The 25,272-nt window shown below is 58.8% G+C and overlaps 1 protein-coding gene across 1 annotated transcript; it reads right to left on the bottom strand.

Annotated features, from left to right (window-relative positions):
• Positions 1 to 1,144: 1,144 nt before the first annotated feature.
• On the bottom strand, positions 1,145 to 24,141 carry WTIP (WT1 interacting protein). The gene is made up of 8 exons (XM_055145852.1): positions 23,385 to 24,141; positions 15,705 to 15,806; positions 5,749 to 5,816; positions 5,585 to 5,647; positions 5,336 to 5,466; positions 4,065 to 4,116; positions 3,635 to 3,703; positions 1,145 to 1,817 (listed from the first exon to the last, which is right to left on the bottom strand). Exons 1-8 carry the CDS (start codon positions 24,046 to 24,048, stop codon positions 1,677 to 1,679), a joined length of 1,290 nt encoding a protein of 429 aa, XP_055001827.1. The 5' UTR covers positions 24,049 to 24,141; the 3' UTR covers positions 1,145 to 1,676.
• Between the last annotated feature and the right edge of the window lie 1,131 nt (positions 24,142 to 25,272).

The following is a 25,272-nucleotide window of genomic DNA, read 5'->3' as shown; positions in this document are numbered from 1 at the left end:
TCCCCCTGAAAACAAGCTCCCCCGTGATCTACTAATGGACATTTGGTTTCTTGGAACTTCACTCTAAGAAATAACAACTGTGAACCACACTTTTAGAAGAAAACTATATTCTTTTAAAGAAAATGAAAATACTCTCAAAGGAAAAACTTAATTTAAGTCAACTCAGATCCTTTGGTCGTGGAGCCTGGTACACAGTGCTTGCCCGCAGCCGCTGTTCTCCCGCCCGCCCCCCGCCCCGCGCGTGGGCTACTCCCGGGGCCCCTCTGAACCCCAGAAGGTTCTCCCCTCCACCCCCTTCCTGGCTGAGGCGGGCGAGGTGAGAGGGGCACGGAGTGTGGGGACCAGATGGGGACCCGGGGTGGGGAGTGTGGCTGACAGCTGCCAAACGCAGACCCCTCGAGGGCCACGTTCCTCACTGTGACCCACCCTCACACAGCGCCTTCCTGCCCAGGCAGAAACACACGAGCCCCCACCACCCCGCCAGGCCCCGCCCTCGGCCTCTGGCGCCCACCCTGCACCAACCACACGGTCTGGGAGCCTGCCCCCAGGGGCTGGGGGAGGAGGGCCCGGGACAGAGGCGCGGAGGGCGGGGAGCAGGTGCGAGCCAGAGGGCGGCGGGGCTGGAGGAGGCACGGACGGTGAATAAATAGAAGTAGCTTCTCGCGGGGCCGGCCCCTGCGGACAGCAGCTCGGTGGCAGGGGTGGGGAGGGCAAAGGGAGGCAGCGCTGACCTGGGGCACGCACACACAAACACACCACTCACACCACACACCCCTCGGCCTCACAATCCACACACACACACACACACACACACACCCTCACACCAAACCCATTATTCCCCACACACACACACCCCTCACACCACACACCCCTCATACCACACATACCCCTCACACCATACACACCCCTCATACCACACACACCCCTCACACCATACACACCCCTCATACCACACACCCCTCACACCACACACACCCCTCACACCATACACACCCCTCATACCACACACCCCTCACACCACACACACCCCTCACACCATACACACCCCTCATACCACACACCCCTCACACCACACACTCCCCTCACACCACACACCCCTCATACCACACACACCCCTCACACCATACACACCCCTCACACCACACACACCCCTCACACCATACACACCCCTCACACCACACACTCCCCTCACACCACACACTCCCCTCACACCACAAACACACTCCTCACAGAGCAACCCATCACACCCCTCACACCACACAAACCCATTACTCTCCACACACACCCCTCACACCACACGAATCCATCACATACCCCTCAGATCTCACAAATCCATTCACATTCGACATACACCCTTCGTACCACACAAACATACATACCTCATAAACCCATCACTCTCCACACACACACCTCACACCACACACACACCTCACACACTACACACACACCTCACAGCACACCCATTACTCTCCACACACACCTCACACCACATACCCACCCACAGACACACACAGACACACATTTCACACCACACAAACCCATCTCACACACACACATACCACACAAACTCATCACACACCCCTAACACCACAACGCCCGTCATACACACCCCACACACATCCCACATCCCTCACATTTCTCACGCAGACACACAGGCCCCAGGCCGGCCGCCCTGCTCAGAGCTCCGTGACCTGCACAGTGGGGGAGGGGAGTGGGCCTGGCCGGAGGCGCCGGAGGTGGCAGCGGCGACACAGCAGGTGACCCTCCAGGGGGTAGCAACGGCGTCCATCATCTCCGCTCAGCTGCAGCCCGCAGTCCTAGGGAGGAACAGAGCCCCAGAGGTTACTGACAGAGGTCAGGGGGGTAGGCGGCACTACCCGACCTCAAGAACTGCTGTCACTCTGGGCACAGGTGCCCCGGAGACATCTGCCAGGGTCAGTAACGGGCTTTGAGGCTGGGTCGTGGCAGAGGACCGAGCAGTGACAGTGATGGACCCTGCTGGGATTCAGGGCCGGAGCCATAGTACAGCGGGGAGGCCTCTTGCCTTGCATGCGGCCAACACCAGTTCCATCTCCAGAACCCCGTAAGGCCCCCCGAGCACCGCCAGGAGTGATCCTGGAGCACAGAGCTAGGAGTCAGCCTGAGTACCCCATAGGTGGGGGATTTTCTGGAGCTCCCTCCAGCGGTGCTGGCTCACACTCGGGCACACAAGCCTTGTGTATCACACTCAGGCACACAAGGCTTGTGTTTTACACTCACACAAGGCTTGTGTATCACACTCACACGAGGCTTGTGTTCCACACTCTGGGCACACGAGGCTTGTGTATCACACTAGCAGCACTCCACAGCCTCACACAGGTGGTCTGTAACCACGAAACCTGTCACACCTGCAGGGCGCACAGTAAGGGGCACCCACAGGCAGCGGGCCAGCCCCGTGAGGTGGGAAGAGTCACCTCTGCCCCCACCTGTGCCATCCCTGATTCCATCCCAGGCACCACATATGGTCCCCTGAGCACCTGCCACCGAAAGTGACCCTGAAGCACTGCCAGGTGTGACCCCCCACAAAAAAGAAAAAAATGAAATAAAATAAAAACAGACCTGGGGAAACCCATGAAACAAGGACCCTGGGTCGGCACCGGGGACGGCTGGCTGGGGGAGCCCTGGGCTGGGGCACGACGGCCAGTGAGTGAGGATGCGCCATGGCCAGTCCCTGCCGCCCGGACCCCCCGCCACAGGAGGGACGCATCTCCCGCCGGCTCCGCCCCACCCCCACTCCCTGCGGGGTCCCCCTTGCTCCTGGGCCCTCCCCAGCCCCTCGCCCTCGCTTCCTGCCGGCCCCGCTCACTCGCCTGACTCCCCGGGCCTGCCCGCCTCGGGCCCAGCCCTCACTCTCGTCTCCCACTCACCGTCTCCACAATGACCAGTGCTCCCTCGAGTCCCCAGCTGAGCCTCCTCCACCCAGACAGGGAAAGGCCCCAGCCCCACCCCCGACACACCACGGAGTGTCAGTCCTGGCCCGTCGGCACTCGCTCCTCCACACCTGAGAACATCAAATTCCACTGCCCAGCCTGATGCCTCCCTATATATATATATTTTTTTTGGCGGGGGAAGGTGTGATGGCAATCTGAGCCACACCTGGCGGTACTCAGGGCTGGCTCTGTGCTCAGGAGTCACTTCTAGCAGGGCTCTGATAACCATACGTCATGCCTAGTACTGATCCTCAGACAGCTGTGTATAAGGCAAGAGCCCTACCCCCTCACTGTACTACCTCTCTCCACCCACCACCCCCATTCCTCCCTCACGCCCCCACACCAGCTCTTATTCCAGCTTTCAAATTTTAACTTGATTGCCACCTCCTCCAGAAAGCCATGCCTGATTTTCCTACGCCACCGCTGTGCTCTGACAACTCGCTCTGACAGCGATGCTCACCCTCGTGGGTGCTGTCTGGGCACTGTCTCTCCCCGAGCACAGGGCCCATCTTCACCCCTGCACCTCCCCAGCAGCCCATGGCGCGAATCCTCAGATCGGCACGAGGAGAATGAGAAACGAGTGGGAAGAAAGGAGAGGACCCATGGGGAGAGGCGGGAGAGAGGTGCTGGGGCCCCCGACTCTGCGGGGACACGGCTCGGCTCACCTCGCAGTGGTAGCACTCCACGTGGTAGTCCCTGTCCATGGACACCACCCGGATGGTCGTCTCGCAGCCCTGTGGGGGGGAGGCGAGGGCTCAGCCTGGAGCTTGGCACTCCCCACGCAGCCGGCCTGGTCCAAGCCTGGCATGGTGGCGGCACTGCCCCAGGGCCTGTCCTTGGCTCTGCAGGCAGGGGCCCACCCAGGGGCCTGAGAGCAGCTCTGTCCCTCGTGCACAGGAAGGAGTCGGGGGCGCTGGCGGGGAGCAGCAGATGGGCCCCAGTGCTCTGGAGAGAGCAGGGCGCCGCGCCACCGGGGGATGGGGGGTGGTCCTGCCAGCCAGCAGAGCTCAGGGCCCCCGGAGAGCTGCAGGGCGCCAGCCAGCAGAGGGGCCCATCTCCCTGTAGTTCGAGCAGGCCCCCTGGGCAGGTACCTACCTGGGCAGGGAGGATGGGGCGGGCGCAGGAGGCACACTTCGGTGCAAAGACCCTGGGGGGAAGAAGGGAGCAGCTGTGACCGGGGGCGTGGGGGTGGGACACGACACCCAGACCCCAGCACCCAGGAGACCCTCAGGCCCCTCCCCTTGAGCTGGGTGGGGCAGCCTCTGCCCAGCTCCCTGTGGGCGCCCTGTTCCCCCCCCCACCTGCAGGGGCAGCTCTGCCCCGCTCCCTGTGGGTGCCCTGTTTCCCCACCCCACCTGCAGGGGCAGCCTCTGCCCAGCTCCCTGTGGGTGCCCTGTTCCCCCCCACCCACCTGCAGGGGCAGCTCTGCCCAGCTCCCTGTGGGTGCCCTGTTCCCCCCCACCCACCTGCAGGGGCAGCTCTGCCCAGCTCCCTGTGGGTGCCCTGTTCCCCCCCACCCACCTGCAGGGGCAGCTCTGCCCAGCTCCCTGTGGGCGCCCTGTTCCCCCCCACCCACCTGCAGGGGCAGCTCTGCCCCGCTCCTTGTGGGTGCCCTGTTCCCCCACACCCACCTGCAGGGGCAGCTCTGCCCCGATCCCTGTGGGTGCCCTGTTTCCCCCCCCCCACCTGCAGGGGCAGCCTCTGCCCAGCTCCCTGTGGGCGCCCTGTTCCCCCACCACCACCTGCAGGGGCAGCTCTGCCCAGCTCCCTGTGGGCGCCCTGTTCCCCCCCACCTACAGGGGCAGCTCTGCCCCGCTCCCTGTGGGCGCCCTGTTTCCCCCAACCCACCTGCAGGGGCAGCTCTGCCCCGCTCCCTGTGGGTGTCCTGTCCCCCCAGCAGGACAGTGCCGAGTCTGTGCTCTTGGGCTTCTAGTGACTTCACTGCGGGGTTCCCCCCAGCCCCGAGATGAAGCCCCTAAATGCCTGACATGCGAGGAACCAAGCCCAGCAGCACAGAACCAGCACCCCGGGCTGGGCTGGGCCCACAGTGAGGCAGCATGGAGTCCCAGGCAGGAAAGACTCGGCAGAGCCCCCAGCCCGGAGCCCCCACCGCAGGAGTACGGGTGCACGGGTGCAGGCTGGGGGGGGAGGGTGCATCCCTGTGTGTGTGGGCAGGGGGGGGTGGACAGAGCCAGAAGAGAAGCAGAAACAGCTTCGGGGGGCGCGAGACATAGCACGGGGAGGAAGGCGTTTGTCGTGCACCTCCCCACCCTGTTCCTTCGCCATCACCGCCTACCCTGGGGAAGAAAGAAAAAAGCACCAGCCGAGTTCCCAGGGGAGGCAGAGGAGGGGCGGCACCCACTCACGTGTGGTAGTCTCGCACGCAGTAGATGTTGTTCTCCACGTCCACCGTGAAGGGCACCCCGTCCAGGCACTCGTTGCACACCGAGCACCGGAAGCAGCCTGGGTGGTAGGACTTGCCAAGGGCCTGCAGGATCTGGGGGTGGGAGTGCCGAGGGGTCAGTGCGGGTGGGCGGCTCAGCACAGCTGCGGCAGGGCTGCAAAGGATAGGGGGCCCCGGGAGGCAGGGGAGGGTGCGGGGCGGGGGGTCTCACCATCTCCATGATGAGGTGACCACACACGCTGCACTTGTCGGCCGTTTGCTGGAACCCAGAGTACTGTGGAGGACAAGGGCGTCAGGGCGTCACGTCACAGCGGGCAGGGGTGGGGGTGGGCAGAGGCGGCCCAGGGCCCACGCGGCCACGCGGCCCTGACTCACCAGGAAGTCCTCCCGGCAGTACACCTTCTCGCCCACATTGTAGAACGCCTTCCCGCGGAGCCGTCTCCCTGCAACGGGAAGGGGACGGTCCCTGGGCTGCTGGCAACCGCTTCCCTCCTCAGCACCTTGCTTTTGTCCGCTTAGGGGCCCTCGGGGAGCTGTGAGGGGCATCCCCCAGCTCAGCACTGCCGGGGACAAGCCTGAGCCGCCTCCTGCCCTTGGAGGCATCCCAGCACCTCCTTCCAACAGACGACACGCAAATGACAGTCCACGTTCCCGTTACGGCTAGCTAATACTGTCTTGTGTTTTCCTTTAATTTTGCTAGGAACTGAACCTGGAGCCTCAACACAGGGCTTTGGGGCTTCACCTGACTGCTCAGGGCTTCCTCCTGGCTCTGTGCTCAAGGATCGTTCCTGGCAGTGCGCAAGGAGCTACGTGTGATGCCAGGGATTGAACTGCGGTTGGCAGTAAGCAAGGCAAGCGCCTGACTCACTAAACATTCTATCTACAGCCAAAATATACGTGGGCCACGGCGCAGGGCTGACTCCACACTCAGGAATCACCCCAGGTGGGCTCAGGGACTGTGAGGGGTGCTGCGGATTGAACCCGGATCAGCCCTGTGCGAGACAAGCGCCCTGCCCACTGGACTCTCTCTCCGGCGCCCAGACACTCATTGTGGTTGAGCTGGAGAGACGGCTCAAGGGGCTGAGCACACAGTCTGCACAGGAGCGCCAGGCGCGACCCACAACACACGGTTCTGCTGGCAACGCCAGAAGGGACCCCAAGCACAGAGCCGGGAGGGACTCCCAAGCAACACTTTTCGCACGGCCCAAAGAACACAGAAAACTTAACTGAAGGTCCAGGGATGGCTCCGTAGCAGAGCGCCTCCCTGAAGGCGTGAAGCTGTGAGTCTGATTTAGTTCTTGGCCGAAAAAGACCTTATTTTTTGGTTTTTGGACCACACCCAACAGCGCTTGGGGCTTACTCCTGGCTCTGCCCTCGGATCATTCCTGGTGGTACTTGAGGGACACACAGGGTTCCAAGGATTGAACCCAAGTCAGCCACTTGCAAGGCAAGTATTCTTTCTCCAACCTCCAACAAGACATTTTTAATCAAAGAAAACAATCAGCATTTTTTATTTTTTTGCTTTTTGGGTCACACCCGGCAATGCACAGGGGTCACTCCTGGTTCATGCACTCAGGAATCACCCCTGGCGGTGCTCAGGGGACCATATGGGATGCTGGGATTCGAACCTGGGTCGGCCACGTGCAAGGCAAATGCCCTACCCACTGTGCTATCACTCCAGCCCCTCAGCATATTTTTTAATTAACAAATAGCAATGGTATAGCAGGTAGAGTGCCTGCCTTGCACACGGCTGACCCAGGCCTCTCCCCAGAACTCCTAAGGTCCCCTCAGCCTGCCAGGAGTGATCCTTGCACATACAGCCAGGAGAGAGCCCTGAGCACTGCCAGGTATGGTATGGCCCAAAAAGCAAAATAATAATGATAATTTTTTGAATATCAAATATTTCCCCAAAAGGGAGTCCTTAAGGGCTAGGGAGACAGCTGGAAGGGCTCTGCATGCCAGGGGCCTGCGTCTGACCTGTGAGACTATGAACCCTCACCATCCATTCGGGCATGGCACCACAATAAAACTTAATTTTTTGGGCTTCTCGGGGTCACACCCATCGATGCTCGGGGGTTATCCTGGCTCTGCACTCAAGAATTACTCCTGGCGGTATTCAGCGAACCACATGGGATGTCGGGAATCTAACCGGGCTCAGCCTCGTGCAAGGCAAACACCCTCCCCACTGTGCTATCGCTCTGGCTCCAACAAAACATTTTGAAATCATCCTTTTAAAAAATAAAAGTTTGGTTTTTCAGCCCACCTGGCTCTACTCCCAGGTAGTGCTCAGGGGGTGTTTCCCGAGCTGTGAGGATCCACCCTGGGCCTCCTGCTTGTACCCCAGTGCTCTGAGCTATCTCCCCAGCCCCAAACTTTTTCCGATTTTAAAAATCACATTAGAGAGGCTGGAGAGCTAGTCCAGTGGGTAGGCCACCAGCCTTGCCTGAAACTGGCCTGGGTTCAATGCCTGGCAACACACAGGGGCCCCAAGGCCTGCCAGGAGTGATCCCGGAATCCTGAGCACCACTGGGTGTGGCCCCCCACCAAAAATATATATATATATATATATATATATATATATATATATATAGGTGTCACACTAGAAGGAAATATTCAGAGCTTATATGCAATCTCAAAATTTAAAACTCTGAGAAAGATTTCAAACAGAATTCACGAAAGATGATCCACGGCCAACAAGCAGATAAAAAGACATCAAACTCTGAATCATCAGAGAAACACAAATTAAAACAGTGAAAAAACCACTTCATATCCATGTGAACAGAGAAAATGAAAACCACTAAAATACGCACTGCTGGCAAACAGAATAACCTTTCTTATTTGCTGGTGGGAATTTAAAAATGACTCAATCCCTTTGGAAACGAAAAGCAATTTGGCGACCTCTTACGATTACACATCCACGTTAGCCCATGACCTAGAAATTCCACTCCTTGGAATCTACCCAAGAGAAACGAACACCTCTGCCCACAAACAACCTGTCAAGAACATTCGTAGCGCACTGGGACGGCTCTCAACAGTTAAACGGGTAAATAAACCGTGATAGAGTAACACAGCGGAACCCTACTCAGCAGTAAAACTGAGCTGCTGACACACACTGCAGGGAGGTAAACAAGAAATGCTTAGCAAAAAAAAAAAAAAAAAAAATAGTATAGACCGAAGGACTGCACTGATTCTACTATTCTAAAACAGACAAAACTAAATGCCTAGGCCAAAGCGATTAGAAAGTGGGTAGGCCGATTCCCAGGCACGCAGCTAACCCAGGTTTGATCTCTGGCACCCCATATGGTCTCCCAAACCCCAAGAGAAGTGATCCCTGAGCACAGGGCCAGGAGTAAGTCCTGGGCACCTCTGCGAGTGCTCCAAAATCAGGCCAAGAAATTAAAAAATGAAAACAAACCGAGAAATCAGCCAGAGGGAGAGGAGTAGACTCGGAATAACTCCTCAGGTGAGGGGGAGAAAGCGGCCTCGGAGGGGAGTATCAAATGCCCAATGGCAATGGGAATGAAGAGCAGGAGAACTAGTCTTACTGGTCTTCAGTGGGAAGCATGGCACTGGGGCAGGGTTGGCAGGGGGGATAAGTTAGGGAAGGGACCACTGGGACAATGGGGTAGGGGAAAGTGACTGCCACAGAGGCAGGCTGGGGGGTTGGAGGGAGACTGGGGACACTGGCGGAGGGCAGTGGGCACTGGGGAAGGGACTGGTGTTGGGACAATATGCGTGAGACTCAATCACAAATACCTCTGTAACTTCATAATTCACAGTGATTCAGTTCACACACACACACACACACACACACACACTCCCCTAAGGAAGGCAGAAATCTGAAGACTGGTTGCACTGAGGCAAGTGTGGCTCAGCCACAGGACACAAGCTTCAGGCCTGGGTGCAGTCCCCAACACAGGAACAAATTAGGAGCCATAATGGTAGGGCAGGGACTACGGAGAAACACAAGGACCACCTGAAAGAGGACAAGGTGCAGCCCCTCCGAGCACGCCTGAGGGGCTGGGCACGTGCTCTGCATGTGGGGGCCTGGACTCCGTCCCTGAGCCTGAATGAAGTGCACCTTGAGCACAGAGCCAGAGTGACCGGAGTCCCCGAGGAGGGACGCCGCTCCCAGCACTGCCAGGTGTGGCCCCAACACAACCAAAGGACCAGACAAGGCCCCATGCTGTGGCTCAGAGGTGGGAGGCCTGGGCTCCGGGCCTGGCCCCCGCCCCAGACTGAGAGCCTGGGCGTCTACACCGAGTGTGTGTGAGCACAACTGAGGGATGTGCATGCACAGAGCCCAGTGTGCAAGCAGCACGCCCAGGTGTGAGCATGACAAACATGATTTCCTGTGTGTCTGCCCCTGACCAGGCGTGTGGCACAGCAACAACAGCAAAGGGAAGGAGGAACAGATAACTTTAAAATGTTTGGTTTGGGGGCTGGAGCAATAGTACAGCAGAGAGGGCTTTTGCCTTACACATAGCCAACCTGGGTTCGATCCCTGGCATCCACCTGGTCCCCCAAGCACTACCAGGAGTAATTCCTGTGTGCAGAGCCAGGAGTAACCCAGGAGCATCACTGGGTGTGATCCCTCCCCCCAAAATTGGTTATTAAAACACAGTATGAGGGGGCTGGAGCAATAGCACATCGGGTAGGGCATTTGCCTTGCATGCAGCCCACCCGGGTTTGATTCCCAGCATCCCATATGGTCCCCTGAGTACTGCCTGGGGTGATTTCTGAGTGCATGAGCCAGGAGTAACCCGTGCATAGCCAGGTGTGACCCAAAAAGCAAAGCAAAAAAAAAAAAAAAAAAACCAACATAGTATGAGACTAATACTCAAGGATAGTAGAAACGAGGTCCAGGAGGACTGGTTCACAGTTGGAAGCCTTGACTCAAGTACTGGGGGAAAAGGCAGTTGAGATAGATAGAGAAGGGACCACTATGACAATGATAGTTGGAAATGATCACTGTACGTTAAGAACTGTGTGCTGAAAGTAGGTAAAGGAACAAACGTGATAACCTCTCAGTACCTGTACTATACTACAAACCATAAAGAAGAAAAAGATGGAAAGTATCTGCCATAGAGGCAGGCTCGGTGGGGTGTACATTTATTTAAAAAAAAAAATTGTTTGGGGGCCGGAGCGATAGCACAGCGGGTAGGGCGTTTGCCTTGCACGCGGCCGACCCGGGTTCGATCCCCGGCATCCCATATGGTCCCCCAAGCACCGCCAGGAGTAATTCCTGAGTGCAAAGCCAGGAGTAACCCCTGAGGATCGCTGGGTGTGACCCAAAAAGCAAAAAAAAAAAAAAGAAAAAAATTGTTTGGGGTCAGGCCAGTGTGCCAGCACAGGTGGTAAGAGACATGCAGCTGACCGAGTTTGATCCATGGCACCGTATTATCCCCCATCAGTACCTGGAGTAGCCCCTGAACACCACGAGTGTGGCCCCCAAACAAAAACAAACACCAAAAGTGCAGAGACAGTGTACAGGGGTTAAGGTGTCTGCCTTGCACACGACCAAGCCACTTAGATCCCCTCGCTGCCAGGAGTGACCCCTGAGCACAGTGCCAGGAGGAAGCCGTAAGCACTGCAGGGTGCTAACCCAATCCCTACCACCACCACCATCAAGAAAAAGGCTGGGATGTGGCTCAGTGGCAGCAGCTTCATTTCCGGCAAACAAAGACAAAAATCAAATGAAAATAAAACAAAACCAGGAACCTCTTATGCCCGAGTCAAGACGTCCTCAGACTGATGGGGACACCCAGCGGAAGGGCTAACACAACGGAACAGATGGGAGACAATTTGTGCGCTCAAAGGAATCCTGGTGGGGATCAGGAAGAGAGCTGGGGGTCTCAGTGCAAATACCTTGCAAGCACGAGGCCCTGAGATCAGTCCCTGGCCCCATTGTGCCCCCCTGAGCATCGCTGGTATAGCCCTGGTGGGCCCTGAGCACAGCTGGAGCGGGCCTTGTTCAGCACCCAGACGCGTCCTGCACCTCACTGGCAGGGTGCAATGTTGCACAGCCCAGCCCAGCTGGCAGAGTGTCACCAGGGACGGACCCAGGCTGGACCCCAGCCCTGGAGCACTGTTCGACAGTGCAGAGGTTTAGGCCCATTCCTGGCCTGAGATGGGCCCTAGTTTAAATCCTGAGCACTGCATCTGGTCCCCCAAGCACCAGCAGGAGTCGCTTCTGAGCAGGGGCCCAGGAATATCCCTCGAGTGCCACTGGGTATGGCCCAACTACCCTTGCCCTCCAATCCCAATCCCAACTGCACACTCTGCGGGGTGTCTCCTTGCACACGGAGACACTCAGCGAACACGTCCAGAGAAGGGTCTGGAAGGGCTGCAGGGACAGCGCAGGTGTTCTCTCTCCACCCACCTCAAATGAACCCCCGGTGGCCACAAACTTCCAGAAGAAAAACCCAGCTACACGGGACCAGGAGCTGAAGATGCCAGGCCACGTGGCAGCGGGGACGTGCAGTCCCTTCCCTTCTCCCCGGCCCTTCGGGGTCCCAGCTGTCATGCCCACGAACTGCCTCTGGGTGCCATTTCAGAGCGTCAGTAACCTTGATCCGGACACTCACAAATGATTCTCGGAATGGATTAGCTCGATACAGAGATGTCTCCAGACCTCAATCATTCACAATCTTAGAATTCCAGGAGTGCGAGGCTGCTTTCACGGCTGCGTGACCTCTCATGATAGTCATAATAAGCAATGGAAAATAAAATTATCTAGCATCTGCCTGTGGCAGGCAGGCAGGCTTGAGTGGTGGTGGGAAAATTCAAAATAATGGTGGTGGGAAGGTCTAATGATGGTAGGATTAGTGTTGAAATTTTGAATGCAATCAATTAATATGAACAACCTTATGAAAATAAAATTTAAAAATTTTTTTAAAAATTGAAAGGGCTGCAGCACACACCTGGCATGGGGAGGTTCAGGAGTGCCCCCAGGACTGCGTGCTCCCCCAGGGCACAGCTGAGAGTGACTCTGCGCTAGATTACTCTGGATTACTCTCAGCAGTAATCCAGCTAGCACACAGGGCGGGCAACTCACTGCAAACTAAAAGTACCACATTCCACTATGAAACTTAGTCTTCGCACAAAGTTTTTAGAACGTTCCCGGAGAAGACCGCCTTCAACACAGACCTCAACAAATTCCCTGCGGAGGCCGCCACTGTCAAAACTCAACATGTGCCCTAGCCAAGTGTTAGGAAAAACATAAGGAATAGAAGTGGGACTTGCAGAGATGACAAGAGTCAGTGCTAGGACCATTAGATACAAAGTTAAGTACGCTTCATATGCTCATAAAATAAAACCAGATGTCTAAAACAGAAGCTTGCAAAGATTTTTTGGATAGGACATTAAAAAGCAGTAACTACAAACAAACAAACAAAAAAGATCAAACAGATCGTAATTAAGAATTTCATCAGGGGGCTGGAGCAATAGCACAGTGGGTAGGGCATTTGCCCTGCACGCGGCTGACCCGGGTTCAATTCCCAGCATCCTATATGGTCCCCTGAGCACCGCCAGGAGTAATTCCTGAGTGCACACGAACCAGGAGTAACCTCTGTGCATGGACGAGTGTGACCCAAAAAAGAAAAAAAATAAAGAATTTCATCAGGCTAGGCACTCACTCCAGATTCCAGTGAGAGGGAGGAATTCTGCCATGTCCCTGCAGCCCCAGAACTATTAAATTTCTTCTGGAACTGAAGTAGAATTTTTTTTTGGAGGGGGCAAGGGACGGGAAATGACTCACACCCAGTAATGCTCAGGGGTCGCCCCTGGCTCTGCATTCAGGAATCAACCTTGGTGATGCCTGGGGGGACCATATGGGATGCCGGGAATCAAAAGCAGGCTGTCCGAGTGCAAGGAAATACACTGTCCACTGCATATCGCTCTAGCCTCTGGAGCAGAATTTCTTAAGAACACAACAGATGCAGGAAAGAAAACCTACAGTGGCTATGAAGGCCCCAAAGCTGTGTTTGCCAAATCAATACCCTCTGCCGGCCACGAGTTCACTGTAAAAGGAAAACATGCTTGAACCTCGGGAACAGAGGTCAGCTTGCTGGAAACGAAAGCAGGGAGGTCAGTGCCAGAGGCCCTGCCTTCACACGCGCCACCCAGAGCACGGGGCACTTCACCGACACACAAGGCTCCTCACACTGACAGCTCGGCCAGCTGAGCTTCCTGAGACCCCAACTGCACCTGAAACTGCACCCGGAAACTGAGGTGACCTAGATTGCTAAATAAAATAAATTACAATACATTGTTGCCTTTCTTCAATTGAAAAAAAAATTTTTTTCCTGAAAAGTCCATTTAGAAAGTAACAAGGGGCCCAGTGAATGGTTCTGTGGATAAAAGCACCTGCCGTACATATATGAGGCCCCGAGCGGGATCCCCTCTGAGTCGAGTGGGGCCCCGGCAGCTCTGCTATGTGGCACCCCCTCAGCGCCCCAACAGTGTGTGAGATCTCTGGCACCCAGCCAGGTATGGGCACTCACCATCAGTTAGGCCTGTGGCCTTGGTGAGCCTCCCCCCACCAGAACATGCATCAGAATGCACAACTAAAGGAGTCTGACCCCAAAAAGCACGTACCCAGGCCTGGGAGCGCCGTGCCATGGGCGTGCACCTCCTGACCATCACAACGGAGGGAAGGGAGGGGGGCCAGAGCGACAGCAAGGCAGGGAGGGGGCTCCATCCCATGGTCATACGGTCCCGTCACAGAGCCAGGAGTAATCCCTGAGCACTACCTGGTATGGACAAAGGGGTGGGAGGAGGGGCAAGTGAGGGGAACAGGAAACAAGCAGCCTATGACCTTATTTCTTATTTATCACAGCAAAAAATAAACAGGCTATGTCTGAAACTGACACAGAAGAAACAGAATGGGGGACGGAGTGATAGTACAGTGAGGACCTGATGGAATGCAGTCAGCCTGGGCATCCCCGGCACCACGCAGAGGACCTGGGCACTGCCAGCAGTAGGGGCCTGAGCACAGAGCTAAGGAGGAAGCCCTAAGCACAGCTGGGTCCCCCACCCCACCTAAAGAACAAAACAAAGAAACAGCGGGCTGGAGAGGACAAGATTAAGGCCCTGCACTTGGCCCACCAGGTCCCCTCCTCAGCAGGGCTGAGTCCTAGTGCTCCATGAGGTGCCGAGCAGGGGGGACTCGTTGCCTCGGGGAAACGGGAGCCTGAGTAGGGGGCTAGCTCTCCTCTCTCCCACCCTCTTGCTGCTGGCTGCTGCAATGACCAGGACACACACACACCCACTCAGCTACAGGATGCTCATCTTCTGGGTGCAATGCTCACACACACACACACACACACACACACACACACACACACACACTCAGCTGCAGGATGCTCGTCTTCTGGGAGCAATGCTCGCTCGCGCGTGCACGCACGCATACACACACACACACACACACACACACACACACACACACACACACACACACACCCCCTAGTGGTGGGCACACTCTTGGGGCTGTGCCAGGGCCATGGAAAGACCAGGCTGCCTGCAGCTCTGGCATGCAGGGCAGTGCTGGGTACCCAGCTGGCGCCTCACGCCTACAGGCAAGAACCCCACCACCAGGGCACCCCTGGCCCCTGGCTCATTTTCGCCATTGCTGGAATAGTTTCTCAGGACGAGCTGACTTCACACACGCTGCATTACACACTTGTGGAGAAACTTGTGGAGTTTTGTGTAAACACGTAGAAGATGCCGTGTCAGGACAGCGCCCGGACACAGAGTGGGAGACTGCAAAGGGCAGCTGGATTACCTTGGCTGGAGTATAGTTATATTTCTCTCCCTCTGCAACTTTCCCAGGTTAAATAATAGCATTTATAGTTTATGCAGGATTTTAACTGGGAGGGGGGGGCAAGGGGGCATGGTCCATGCCTGGAAGTGCTCAGGGATCAAACCCAGGTCTCCTACATGCAAAGCACATGTTCCAGCCCTCTGAAACAGCTCTACATGATGTTTCGTGTGGGGTGCCACAGCTTATAGCTGAGACAGAGACTAACTGCAGGGAAGAGGCACTGACCCCAAATCCGGGTAGTCAGAGGGTCCCTCCCTGACTGTCCTCCCCAAGGGAAGCAGGAGACCCAGAGGCCAGGCCAAGGGTAGAAGCCCAAAGCCCAGGGGGAGAGCGTCAGCTAAGGCTCCTCCCTGACCCCCTTCCTCCCCGAGGCCCCCACAGATGTGCTAAGGCCCAACCCTCTCCATCAAACAGGCGGGGGGTGGGGGAGGGACCACACAGTGCCAGCCTCCTTGTCCACCGTCCAGGCTGGACCGGCACACACGGCCACGGGGAAGAGATGACCTACCGCAGGAGTCACAGATGAAGCAGTCGGTGTGATACAGGCCACCCATCGCCTGGCAGGCCTGCCGTGCTCCGTAGATGCCGAGCCCACACTTGATGCAGATGCCTGCGGGGAGAGAGGCAGGGGAGAGCAGGGTCAGCAGGGGACGCGGAGCTGGGGGTCCAGTTCCCACTCCCAGAGATACCGCTGCTCACCCGCCTGGCCTCAGGCCTGTGTGCCCGGGTCTCTAACTGAACCAGGGGCAACCGGGGAGCCCGCCTCTCGGGATCTGTGAGCTCAGTGTTCATTATCACCATACTAGCTTGGGGCCCACAGCTGGTGATGCTCAGGGCTTCCTCCTGGCTCGGCACTCAGGGATCACTCCTGGAGACTGGGGGACCATCTGGGGTTCGGGAGACTGAATCCACTCTGGCCATGGTGGAAAGCGGCCTACCCACTGTGCTATTGCACCAGCCCTCAGAACTCAGAGTTTAGCCAGGCGGCGCCAAGCACACACAAACATGCCCTCACCCTCACCGAGATTCTGACGTGCTTGTTTAGGAAGTCCCCCAAAAACCTGCCATGGGGCTGAAGTTAAGGGCCCAAAAGATCCAAAAGATTAGCCCCCACCCCCAGGCACGTCTGGGCAGTCACCCGCCAGCCATACACCCTGAGTCTGCACTGAAGGTTTGCTCCTTCCCGGGCTCAGTCAGCACAGGAACACAGCGCTCTCTCTCTCTCTCTCTCTCTCTCTCTCTCTCTCTCTCACACACACACACACACACACACACACTCACACACTCTCAATACACTCACACACTCTCATACACACACACATACACTCACACACATTCACACTCTCTCTCACACACACACAAGCCCCGCCCTCTTCAGGGGACTACCTCCCCGCAGGAAGGACGAGACCCCAGCAGAGAATCAATATTTGAGGTGAAACAGGGAAAGGAAGTATGTGTGAGGGTCACGGAATGCCCAAAGGCTGACCACAATGTGGGAGCTGAGGTCTGATCCCTGACCTCACCACGTAAGGTCCCCCCAGCCATGCCAAGTATGATCCCTGAGCACCAAGCAGGAGCAGCAGCCTCTGCGTATGCCCCAGATACAAAAACAAACAACAAAGGGACAGAGCGAAGGTCCAAAGGAAGAGAAGGAAGGGGGGGGCTCTGGGTATACTGGATGGAACCGGGGGCCACCGCTCAGCAAGCAGGGCAGGCCGGGAGGACGACCAGCTGGGTGAAGCCCGGCTCCTGCCGAAGGGCCTCCCTGCACAGACCTAGGCAGGCCCCTCACAGTCACCGAGGCTCTGCTGTGCCCCAGAGAGAAGGGGACTGGGCACCGGTGCCCGCCAGGCTCAATCGCTTGGCTTCTCTAGGTCAGGGATGGCATGTTTCCGCCTGGGAGACACCCCTGGCAGTTCTGGGCTTGGACTTTGCTCCCAAGGTGCTCAGTGCTCTGGGGACCACAGGAAGGACCACAAATCCAACAAACAGGGTGTCCCACAAGGCATGTGCTCAGCCCTCTGCCAGCCCTCTAGCTCAGCTTCTGTTGTTGTGTTGGGGGCTTAGGGTTTTTAGTGTGGGTTTTATTTTGAGAGGGAAGGTCCATATCCTGCGGCGCTCAGAGCTTACTCCTGCCTCTGCACTCAGGAGTTACTCCTGACAAGTTCAGGGGACCATGTGGGGTGCCGGGGATTGAACCGGGGTCAGCTGTTTGCGAGGCAAGTGCTGTGCCTGCAGTACCAATCGCCCCACCCACACCAGAGCATTTTTATTGCCAAGTTTCTGTGATTTCCAATGCTGTTAATGATGGTTTCCCGTGCACGTAATTCCACACCACTACGTCAGAGGGTCTTCAAGCTTTTCCCCTTTCCACCCGGGAGGAGCAACACGGGCGAGCACCGCCAGCCCCACGTGGCAGATTCTGAATGGTCACTGCACATTCAGAAGCCTTCCCTGTTGCCGGGCCGCTCGTGACCCCCTCACAGACGCTGGGCTCTGGGCGTGGCGCCCTCCCCGCTCCTCCACTTCCTGCCACATTCCTTTGTACTGCTCAACCGGGCGAAGCATCTGCCACCTCAAGACACCCTCCCCCAGCTGCCACCCTGTGTCCCCTCCCCGCAGCCAGCCAGGTCTCCACCCGGCCCTTCCTGACGGCCGAGCCTTCCTCTCCTGTCCCGCCGTGGGGAGGGCAGCCCCGCTGCCTGCGGCCTCCAGGTCACCGCCTGCACCTGGCTTCCTGGCTGTCTCCCAGGGCCGTTGAAGGCCCTCAGAACGTGAAGGTGGCTGGAGGGGTCCCTGAAGGCTCCTGGAGGGGGCTACACCTCTGGCCCCCACTGACAGCTGCTGGGCGAAAGCAGGCCTAGCATGGCTAAGGCGTCTTTTTAAGAAAAGCTAGAAGCCTCGACCCGTGGGTGCAACGTTCCTGTGCTCAAAGGACTGACTTCAGTGTCTGGAAATGCAGGCGCCGACCCGCCTTGGCTGAGGGGCCCACCTGTGGCTCTGTCCCGTGGCCCATCGCTCTCAGCTGTTTAGCCCTGCTCCGGGCGGGCGCCCTGCCCAGGCCCAGCTCCTGACTCACCCCTCCTCCAGGCTCCCCACGGAACTCCCCAGACCATCAGGTGCCTGCTCAGGACACTGCACTTGGGGGAAGGCCAGGCCCCGGGGCGACCCTTGTTCAAACCCCAACTCTGAATCGAGGTTCCCTATCTTCGACCTCCCTCGCTCTCAATAATGCAGCTAGCTGCACACTGCAGCCAGGCAGCTCTACAGTGAAGAGCTAGAACGTGCTCCTTTAAACTTGCCCATCCACTTGGTCACTGCCCTGAAGACTCAGAGTGAAGACACTTGGGACAGAGAGCAGGGAGTCCAGCTAGCAGGACTCAGGATGGCTGGCAGGCGAGAGGGAAGGCTCTGGCCTCCTCCTACTTTCTGGTTCTGTTTGATTTTCTTCCCTAACTATGTACGTGTGAATCAACATACGGAGAAGGAGCAGAACCCCCCTCAGAAATACAGGGACTCCAGAGCCCCCGAGAGAGCACAGCAGGTAAGCTTTGCCCACGTCGACCCAGGTTCAATCCCCAGCACCCCATATGGTCCCGAGCCTTGCCAGGAGTGACCCCGGAGCGCAGAGGGAGCAGGAGTAAGGCCTGGGCACGGCCAGGTGTGGCCTTCCCACAAAAAAGAAAAAAAATACAAGGACTGTCTGAGGTATGAGGTCGCACTAACCCACACAGACAGGCCTGGCAGCCGCGGGCTGGGGTGGGGCTGGGGGCCAGGCGTGCTGTGCCCAGCCTCGACCAGCACACCACCACACCCACCAGCCACTGCTGGACAAGAGCTGGAAAGACTGACCGGACTGTGGCCCTGGAGGTTTAGGGCTTTTTGTTTTTATTTCTTAATCAAAGCGACACCCGTGGGTGCTTGGGGGGGAAGGGGATACCCCGTGCTAGGGAGCTACCTCCGGGACGCACACAGGACAGACAGACATGAGCTCTACTAACTGAGACCCTCCCCAGTTTCAGCTTTTTGTTTTGGAGGCCACCAGGCAGTGCTCAGGGGACGAGGGGAGACTAAACCCAGGCCTTCAGTGTGCCCAGATGTGCTCAGCCCAGGAGCTCTCCCTTGGGCTCCTTTAGTCCTTTTATTGAGATGCCAGAAACCAAATCCAGGACCTCACGCCTGCAAGCCCGCACCAACCCTGACCAGGGTTGTTGGTTTACGTATTGTTTGGGGGTTAAATCCAGCTAATGCTCACAGGCTTCCTGGCTCAGTGCTGAGAGGACCACATGGTGCCAGGGATCAAACCCGCGGAACTCACTCTCAGGCCTGAGTTTCCTATTTTACATAAAGCCTTGGTATCTATTGCTAAGGAAGAAAAAAGGCCAGTGGAAAAAAGCGAAGCTGAGACGGAAGAGGCTGAGCCTGGAGATGGAAAGACCCTTACTCTCAGCGGGGGCACGGACTGGAAAGCCTTCGGGTAAGAACAGGAAGGGACAACGGGGCTGCACTGACAGGACAACGAGAGTGCACTTGCCTTGCAGGTGGCCAACCCAGGCTCTATCCCGGACACCACATTTGGTCCCCCGAGCCCACCAAGATTGATCCCTGAGCACAGAAGTCAGGAGTAAGCCCTGAACAGCACTTGGTCACTCCCCTGGAGACTCAGACAGTGGCGGGGGGGGAGGGCGGGGGGGGGGTCCAGGAAGGAATGAGAACAGAGTGCTGAGTTCCACATTCATTATTTTTTTCTTCAGCCAGCACTGCCAGAGATCATGTGGGGTGAGGGATCAAATCTGAGGCTCCTACATACATTTGAGCCATCAACCTGGCCTCGGTTCTCAATATACTTGGCAAAGTAGATAGTAAGGCAGGAGCTGAGGCGACAGGGAGCTTGCTGGGGGGAATGAAAGAGGAAAGGACAGCCGTGCGAGGGGCAGGTGGTGTGAAAGACCAAACAGGAGCGAGAGCGATGGCGTAGCAGGCAGGGCACTTGCCTTGCCTGGGACTGACCCAGGTTCTGTCCCTGTTACCATATATGGTCACCTGAGCCCCACCAGGAGTGATCCTTGAGCACAGCTAGGTGTGGCGCCAAAGCCAAAACCAAACAAAAAAGTCAGCCCTGCTACTCGTACATATCACAGGAGTAGGTGGGGCAGGCCAGGAGCAGGCGTCTGCAAAGCAGACAGCAGTGAGGAATCAGGCCCACAGGAGGCACAAGGAAGTCAGAGGCTGGGGGTGTAGCTCAGTAGTCTGGCATGGGTTTTGCATGTACCAAGTCCTGAGACTGGGAGCTGGTGCCTTGTTTGCGCAAGGCCCTGGGCTCCATACCCAGTCCTGCATAGTCCTCTGAGAAACGCTGGGCATGGCTCCCAAGACTCTAAGTATAGACCCCACAACAACAGCCAAAACAAAGGTCCCTGGCTTTTATCCTTCACTGTATCACCGTCTTCCCGTTGCTCATCGATTTGCTCGAGCAGGCACTCGAGTAACGTCTCCATTGTTACTGTTTCTGGCATATCGAATATGCTATGGGTAGCTTGCCAGGCTCTGCTGTGTGGGTGAGATACTCTTGGTAGCTTGCCAGGCTCTCTGAGAAGGACGAAGGAATTGAACCCGGGTCGGCTGCGTGCAAGACAAACGCCCTACCCACTGTGCTATTGCTCCAGCCCAGCTATTTATCCTTAGTACCATAAAAAGAAAAAAGGGAAAAAAAAGATGCAGCATGTCATTTTTATAGAGCTCCAAAAGGTCAGCTGAAGCAAACAGTTGTCCTTATTTTTAAAAACCTGGGTAATGAGGGCCCAGAGTGACTGTACAATGGGTAGGGTGCTTGCCTTGCACGCAGCCAACCTGGGTTCAATCCCTGACATCCTATATGTTGCCCTGAGCACTGCCAGGTGTGGCCCAAAAAGCAAATAAATTAAGTACGTAAATAAAATTTTTTAAAAAAGAAAACATTGAAAAAAAAAAAAAAAACCTGGGTAACGTTACCTAAATCTGAGTTCTCTTAAAAACAACCAACTAGTCCGTACGGGGATTAAGACCTTGCTTGTGGCCAGCCCTGTTTGAATCCCTAGGATCATGTGTGATCCCCAAATCCACCAGGGGTCACCCCTGAGCACAGAGCCAGGAATAGTCCATAGGCACTGCTGGGTGTGGCCCAAAAAGGGGGGAGGGGCACGGAAATCATTCCCGGCTCCCTTCCCTCTCAGACCTCCCTTCCTGGGAACAGACATGGGCATGCCACCCACACATCCACACACCCCCGCCCCGGTCTCTACCCCTAGCCCTTCAAGTGGGCACACACCCACACACAGCAGAAACCAGCAGTGGGCACACACCCACACACCCGTCCTTTCCCTTAGCCCTTCAAGTGGGCATGCGTGTGCACACACACACCCTGTCAGGGACCAGCAGTAGGCACACACACATGTACACACACAGACACCCACCCTGTCAGGCACCAGCAGTGGGCACACATATGTACACATATACACAGACACATACCCTGTCAGGGACCAGCTGTTGGCACACACATGTATACACACACAGACACACACCCTGTCAGGGACCAGCAGTGGGCACACACACGTACGTACACACACACACACACACACACACACACACACACACGCGCGCGCGCGCTGTCTTTTCCCTTAAGTCCTTCTCTCCTCCCCTCACCAGTCTGGATCTTCCCGACTTCATCTTGCCACACACTCCCCCAGCTCTCCTTCCCCGGACCAGGGCCAAGGCCTGCAGCGTGTGGGGTGGGGGAAGTGCAGTGTCTCCTCAGAGGACTGAGAAGTTCTCTTCAGAAGACAGTGCGGGCATGCCAGGCATGCACTCAGCCCAGGTTCCACACCCTGCATTACACTACACGGTCCCCTGAGCATCACCAGGTACAACCCCGGGAGGCCCAAGCACCACCAAAATGGCCTGGAGAACCTCCTTGCACGTCCTTGGTCCTGTGGCTCTGGGCTTCCTGAGCATCACATCACTCCGAAAGCCCCCACCCTCTGCCCCCCTCAAAAGAGGAGGCTGCCCTGGCTCCCCCACCAGGCCCAGCACGGAAGGCCAGTTTCCCAGCCCACCTCCCTGCTTCCTGAACAGCCTGCAGCAGCCACAGCCAGGCCAAGCACAAAGCCCCCCAGTGCCACAGAAGAGCTGGGGGAAGGGTCCCTCTCCCTAAAGGGAGGCGGCCATCTAAGGGAGGGGGGCTAGAGGGGAGTCTGCAACAGTTGGGGGCTAGAAAGACCCTGCACCCTGACCCCCTCCTTTATCCCACATCCTCCCCGCTGGAATGCCCCCATCCAGCCTCTTCCTGTCTCCAGACACAGAGCTCAGGCAGTCTGAGCGGCCAGCAGGAAGGAATAAACCCCCCAGGACAGTCTCCTCCCAAAAGGCTCCGCTTTCAGCTCTTCAGGGGGCACCGAGCCCCTTACCCCAGGTCGCGATTGTTTTTGGTCTCCTGGCGGGGTTCGGAGGACCCTATGGGGAGCTGGAGGCAGAACCTGGGTTGCCCTCCCCGCTGCCTCTCTCTCCCACCCGTCCAGGTCTTCTAAATCTTCACGCCCGCCCGAGTTTGTTCCAGGATGAGGGGGACGACGGCCAGTCTGGGCAATGCCAGCGAGTGGGATTCCCTGCCAGCTAGCTCAGAGATGTCAGCCCAGTGGAGGGGACTCACGCGACGCCCCCCCGCCCCGTATCAGGGTGGGCGTCCCCTCGGGCCCCCGGAGTGTCGGCAGGGTGGCCGGGCCACTCAACGTCTCCCACACGGCTGGGGAAGGGAAGGAAAGACGCGACAGAAGGTCCGGACCAGCTCCTCCCGACCCAGGAGGAGGAGCGGAGAGGACAGCACACCGGACGGCTCGTGGGCTCCAGGGCACGTGTGGGAGCCCAGATTCGGTGCCGGGCACCCGCAGGAGCGACCCCCGAGGCACTGAGCCGAGAGTGGCCGAAACAACACCCTCCCCCCCAAAAAAAATAATAATAAGAGGACGACGGATAGGAAAGTGACCTATCTCTGCCCAGAGCGTGGCTTTCTGCGCGTGCAGCCTCTGCAGGAGCTTCGCGGCGCCGCCGCTGCCTGCCCCCAACCCCGTGCGCCGAGAACCGTGGGCGGCGCCCCCCAGCCCGGCCCGGCCCGGCCCGGCCCCGACGGCGCAGGCCGGCGCCCCCGCGGGCTCACCGAAGTAGTCCCGCGCCGAGCGCGCCTCCAGCGCCCGCTCCAGCTCCCGGGTGAGCGCCTCGAGCCGCCGCTCCGCCGAGCTGGGGCCGGCCTCGCGGCCCGGGGGCAGCGGGAGCGACGGCAGCGGGAAGGGCGTCCCCGGGCCGCCGGGCTCCGGGGAGCGCGCGGGCGCCAGCAGGTCGGCGTACGCGCCGGCCGAGCCGCGGGAGCCCAGGCTGGACACGCTGGAGCGCGCGCTGCCCCCCGACGGCGGCCCGGGGCCCGGGCGCAGGTCCGAGCGGCCGGAGCGCGGGCTGCCGTGGCGCTGGTCGTAGCCCAGGCTGATGCCGCTGGAGCGGGCGCTGCCGTCCGAGCCCGCCAGGCTGGCCCGGGGGCTGCTGGCGGGCGGCGCGCCGAGCTCGGGGGCGGCCGCGCGCCGCGGGCCTCGCTCGCCGCGGCTCAGTCCGTCGGCGCCGGCCTCGGGGCCGCCGCCCTGGCCTCTGCGGCCCAGCGTCGCCGCCGCCGCCGCCTCGTCGCCCGGCCCGGGCCGCGGCCCCCGCCGGCCACGGCCCGGAGAGTCGCCCCCGCCGCCGCCGCCGCCGCCGCCGCCGGGCTCGAGCTCCCGCAGGCCCAGCCCGGCCAGGAGCAGAGCCGCCTCGTCCGCGGCCGCCCGCGAGCGCTGCATGGCCCGGCCCGCCGGCCGGAGCGCGTCACCTCCGCCTCCGCTTCCCGCCGCCGCTCCGGCCGCGCCGCCGCATCGTCCGCCCGAGGCCCGGAGCCCGCCCCGGGACCCCTGGGCGCGGGGCGGGGCGGGGCCGGCGCCCGGCCGGGGTCGCTGCGCCGGCCACGCGCGGACGGGCCGGGGGCCGCGGCGCTGCTGGCGGCTGCGGCGGCGGCGGCGGCGGCGGCGCGCGCGGCGGAGGAATGTGCGCTCGGCCGCCCCGGGCCGCGCCCCCTGCCCGCGCGGCCGCCGGCCGGAGGGACTCCTTTGTGGGGGCAGGAATGCGAGGAAGGAGACGGCGCTGCGGCCGCTGGAATGCGGCGGGGGTGGCGGCGCCGCCGGGTCCGCGCTGCGCCCCGAGCTCGCAGGGACTGCGGCCCCGCGCTGCGCCGTCGGGAAGTCCCGGGGGGCGGCGGGCTGGGCGGGAGGCAGCTCCCCGCAATCCGGTCCCGGGAAGTGGGAGCAGCTGACAACGTTTCCCACCTCCTCCCCCAGCGGACTCCCCGGCGCCGCCGCGGTTTCGGGGCGCTGGGCCCCCCGCGACGGCGACTGTGGGCCAGGCAGCGCCCAGCAAGGCGGTGCAGGACGCTGCGGGACCTACGGGGCGGCCAGGCGGATGCGGCCCCCTACGTCCTCCCACAAGCCTCTCGCGTGACCCCAGGAGCCCCGTCCCTGCGTCGGTAGACAGCGTACTGGTTCTGGGCACCCCATCTGAGCCCCAGGAGCACTGCGACCCAAAACTAAGGCTCAGCGGGAAGCTGGTCCCCCATGCCAGGCTCGGCCGGAAACAGGCCTCTGGCTGAGCTGCTGCGTGGGTGCGCGTCAACCGCGTCTCCCCACTGGCAGTCAAGAGGAGAGAACCCCCTTTTCCAGCACCTTGCCTACAGTGATGTGCAGAGCCGGGACTTGGCGCTGGGTCTTGGCGCCGAATGTAGAGTCGGGGCACAAAGGCCCTTGGGCCACAAGCCACAAAGCTCTTGTCATACTTTCCAAAGAACTGGGGGGTCTGGATCCTGGTGCATCCAGAACATGGAGTGGATGAGTCCTCTTTCCCACTTCTCTCTTTCCAAGTCTCCAGGGGGAGGGGCGCAGGCATAAGTGGGGGCAAGTGCTTTGGGGCCCAACTATCTATCTAAAGAAGCCTCCTAGAAATGATGTTGCTCAGAGAAAAACCTCAGCCCGCAATAA

Source organism: Sorex araneus, chromosome 8 (assembly GCF_027595985.1).
Source record: "Sorex araneus isolate mSorAra2 chromosome 8, mSorAra2.pri, whole genome shotgun sequence".
NCBI classification, from domain to species: Eukaryota; Metazoa; Chordata; class Mammalia; order Eulipotyphla; family Soricidae; genus Sorex; species Sorex araneus.
This window is presented reverse-complemented; position numbering and strand designations above follow the sequence as displayed.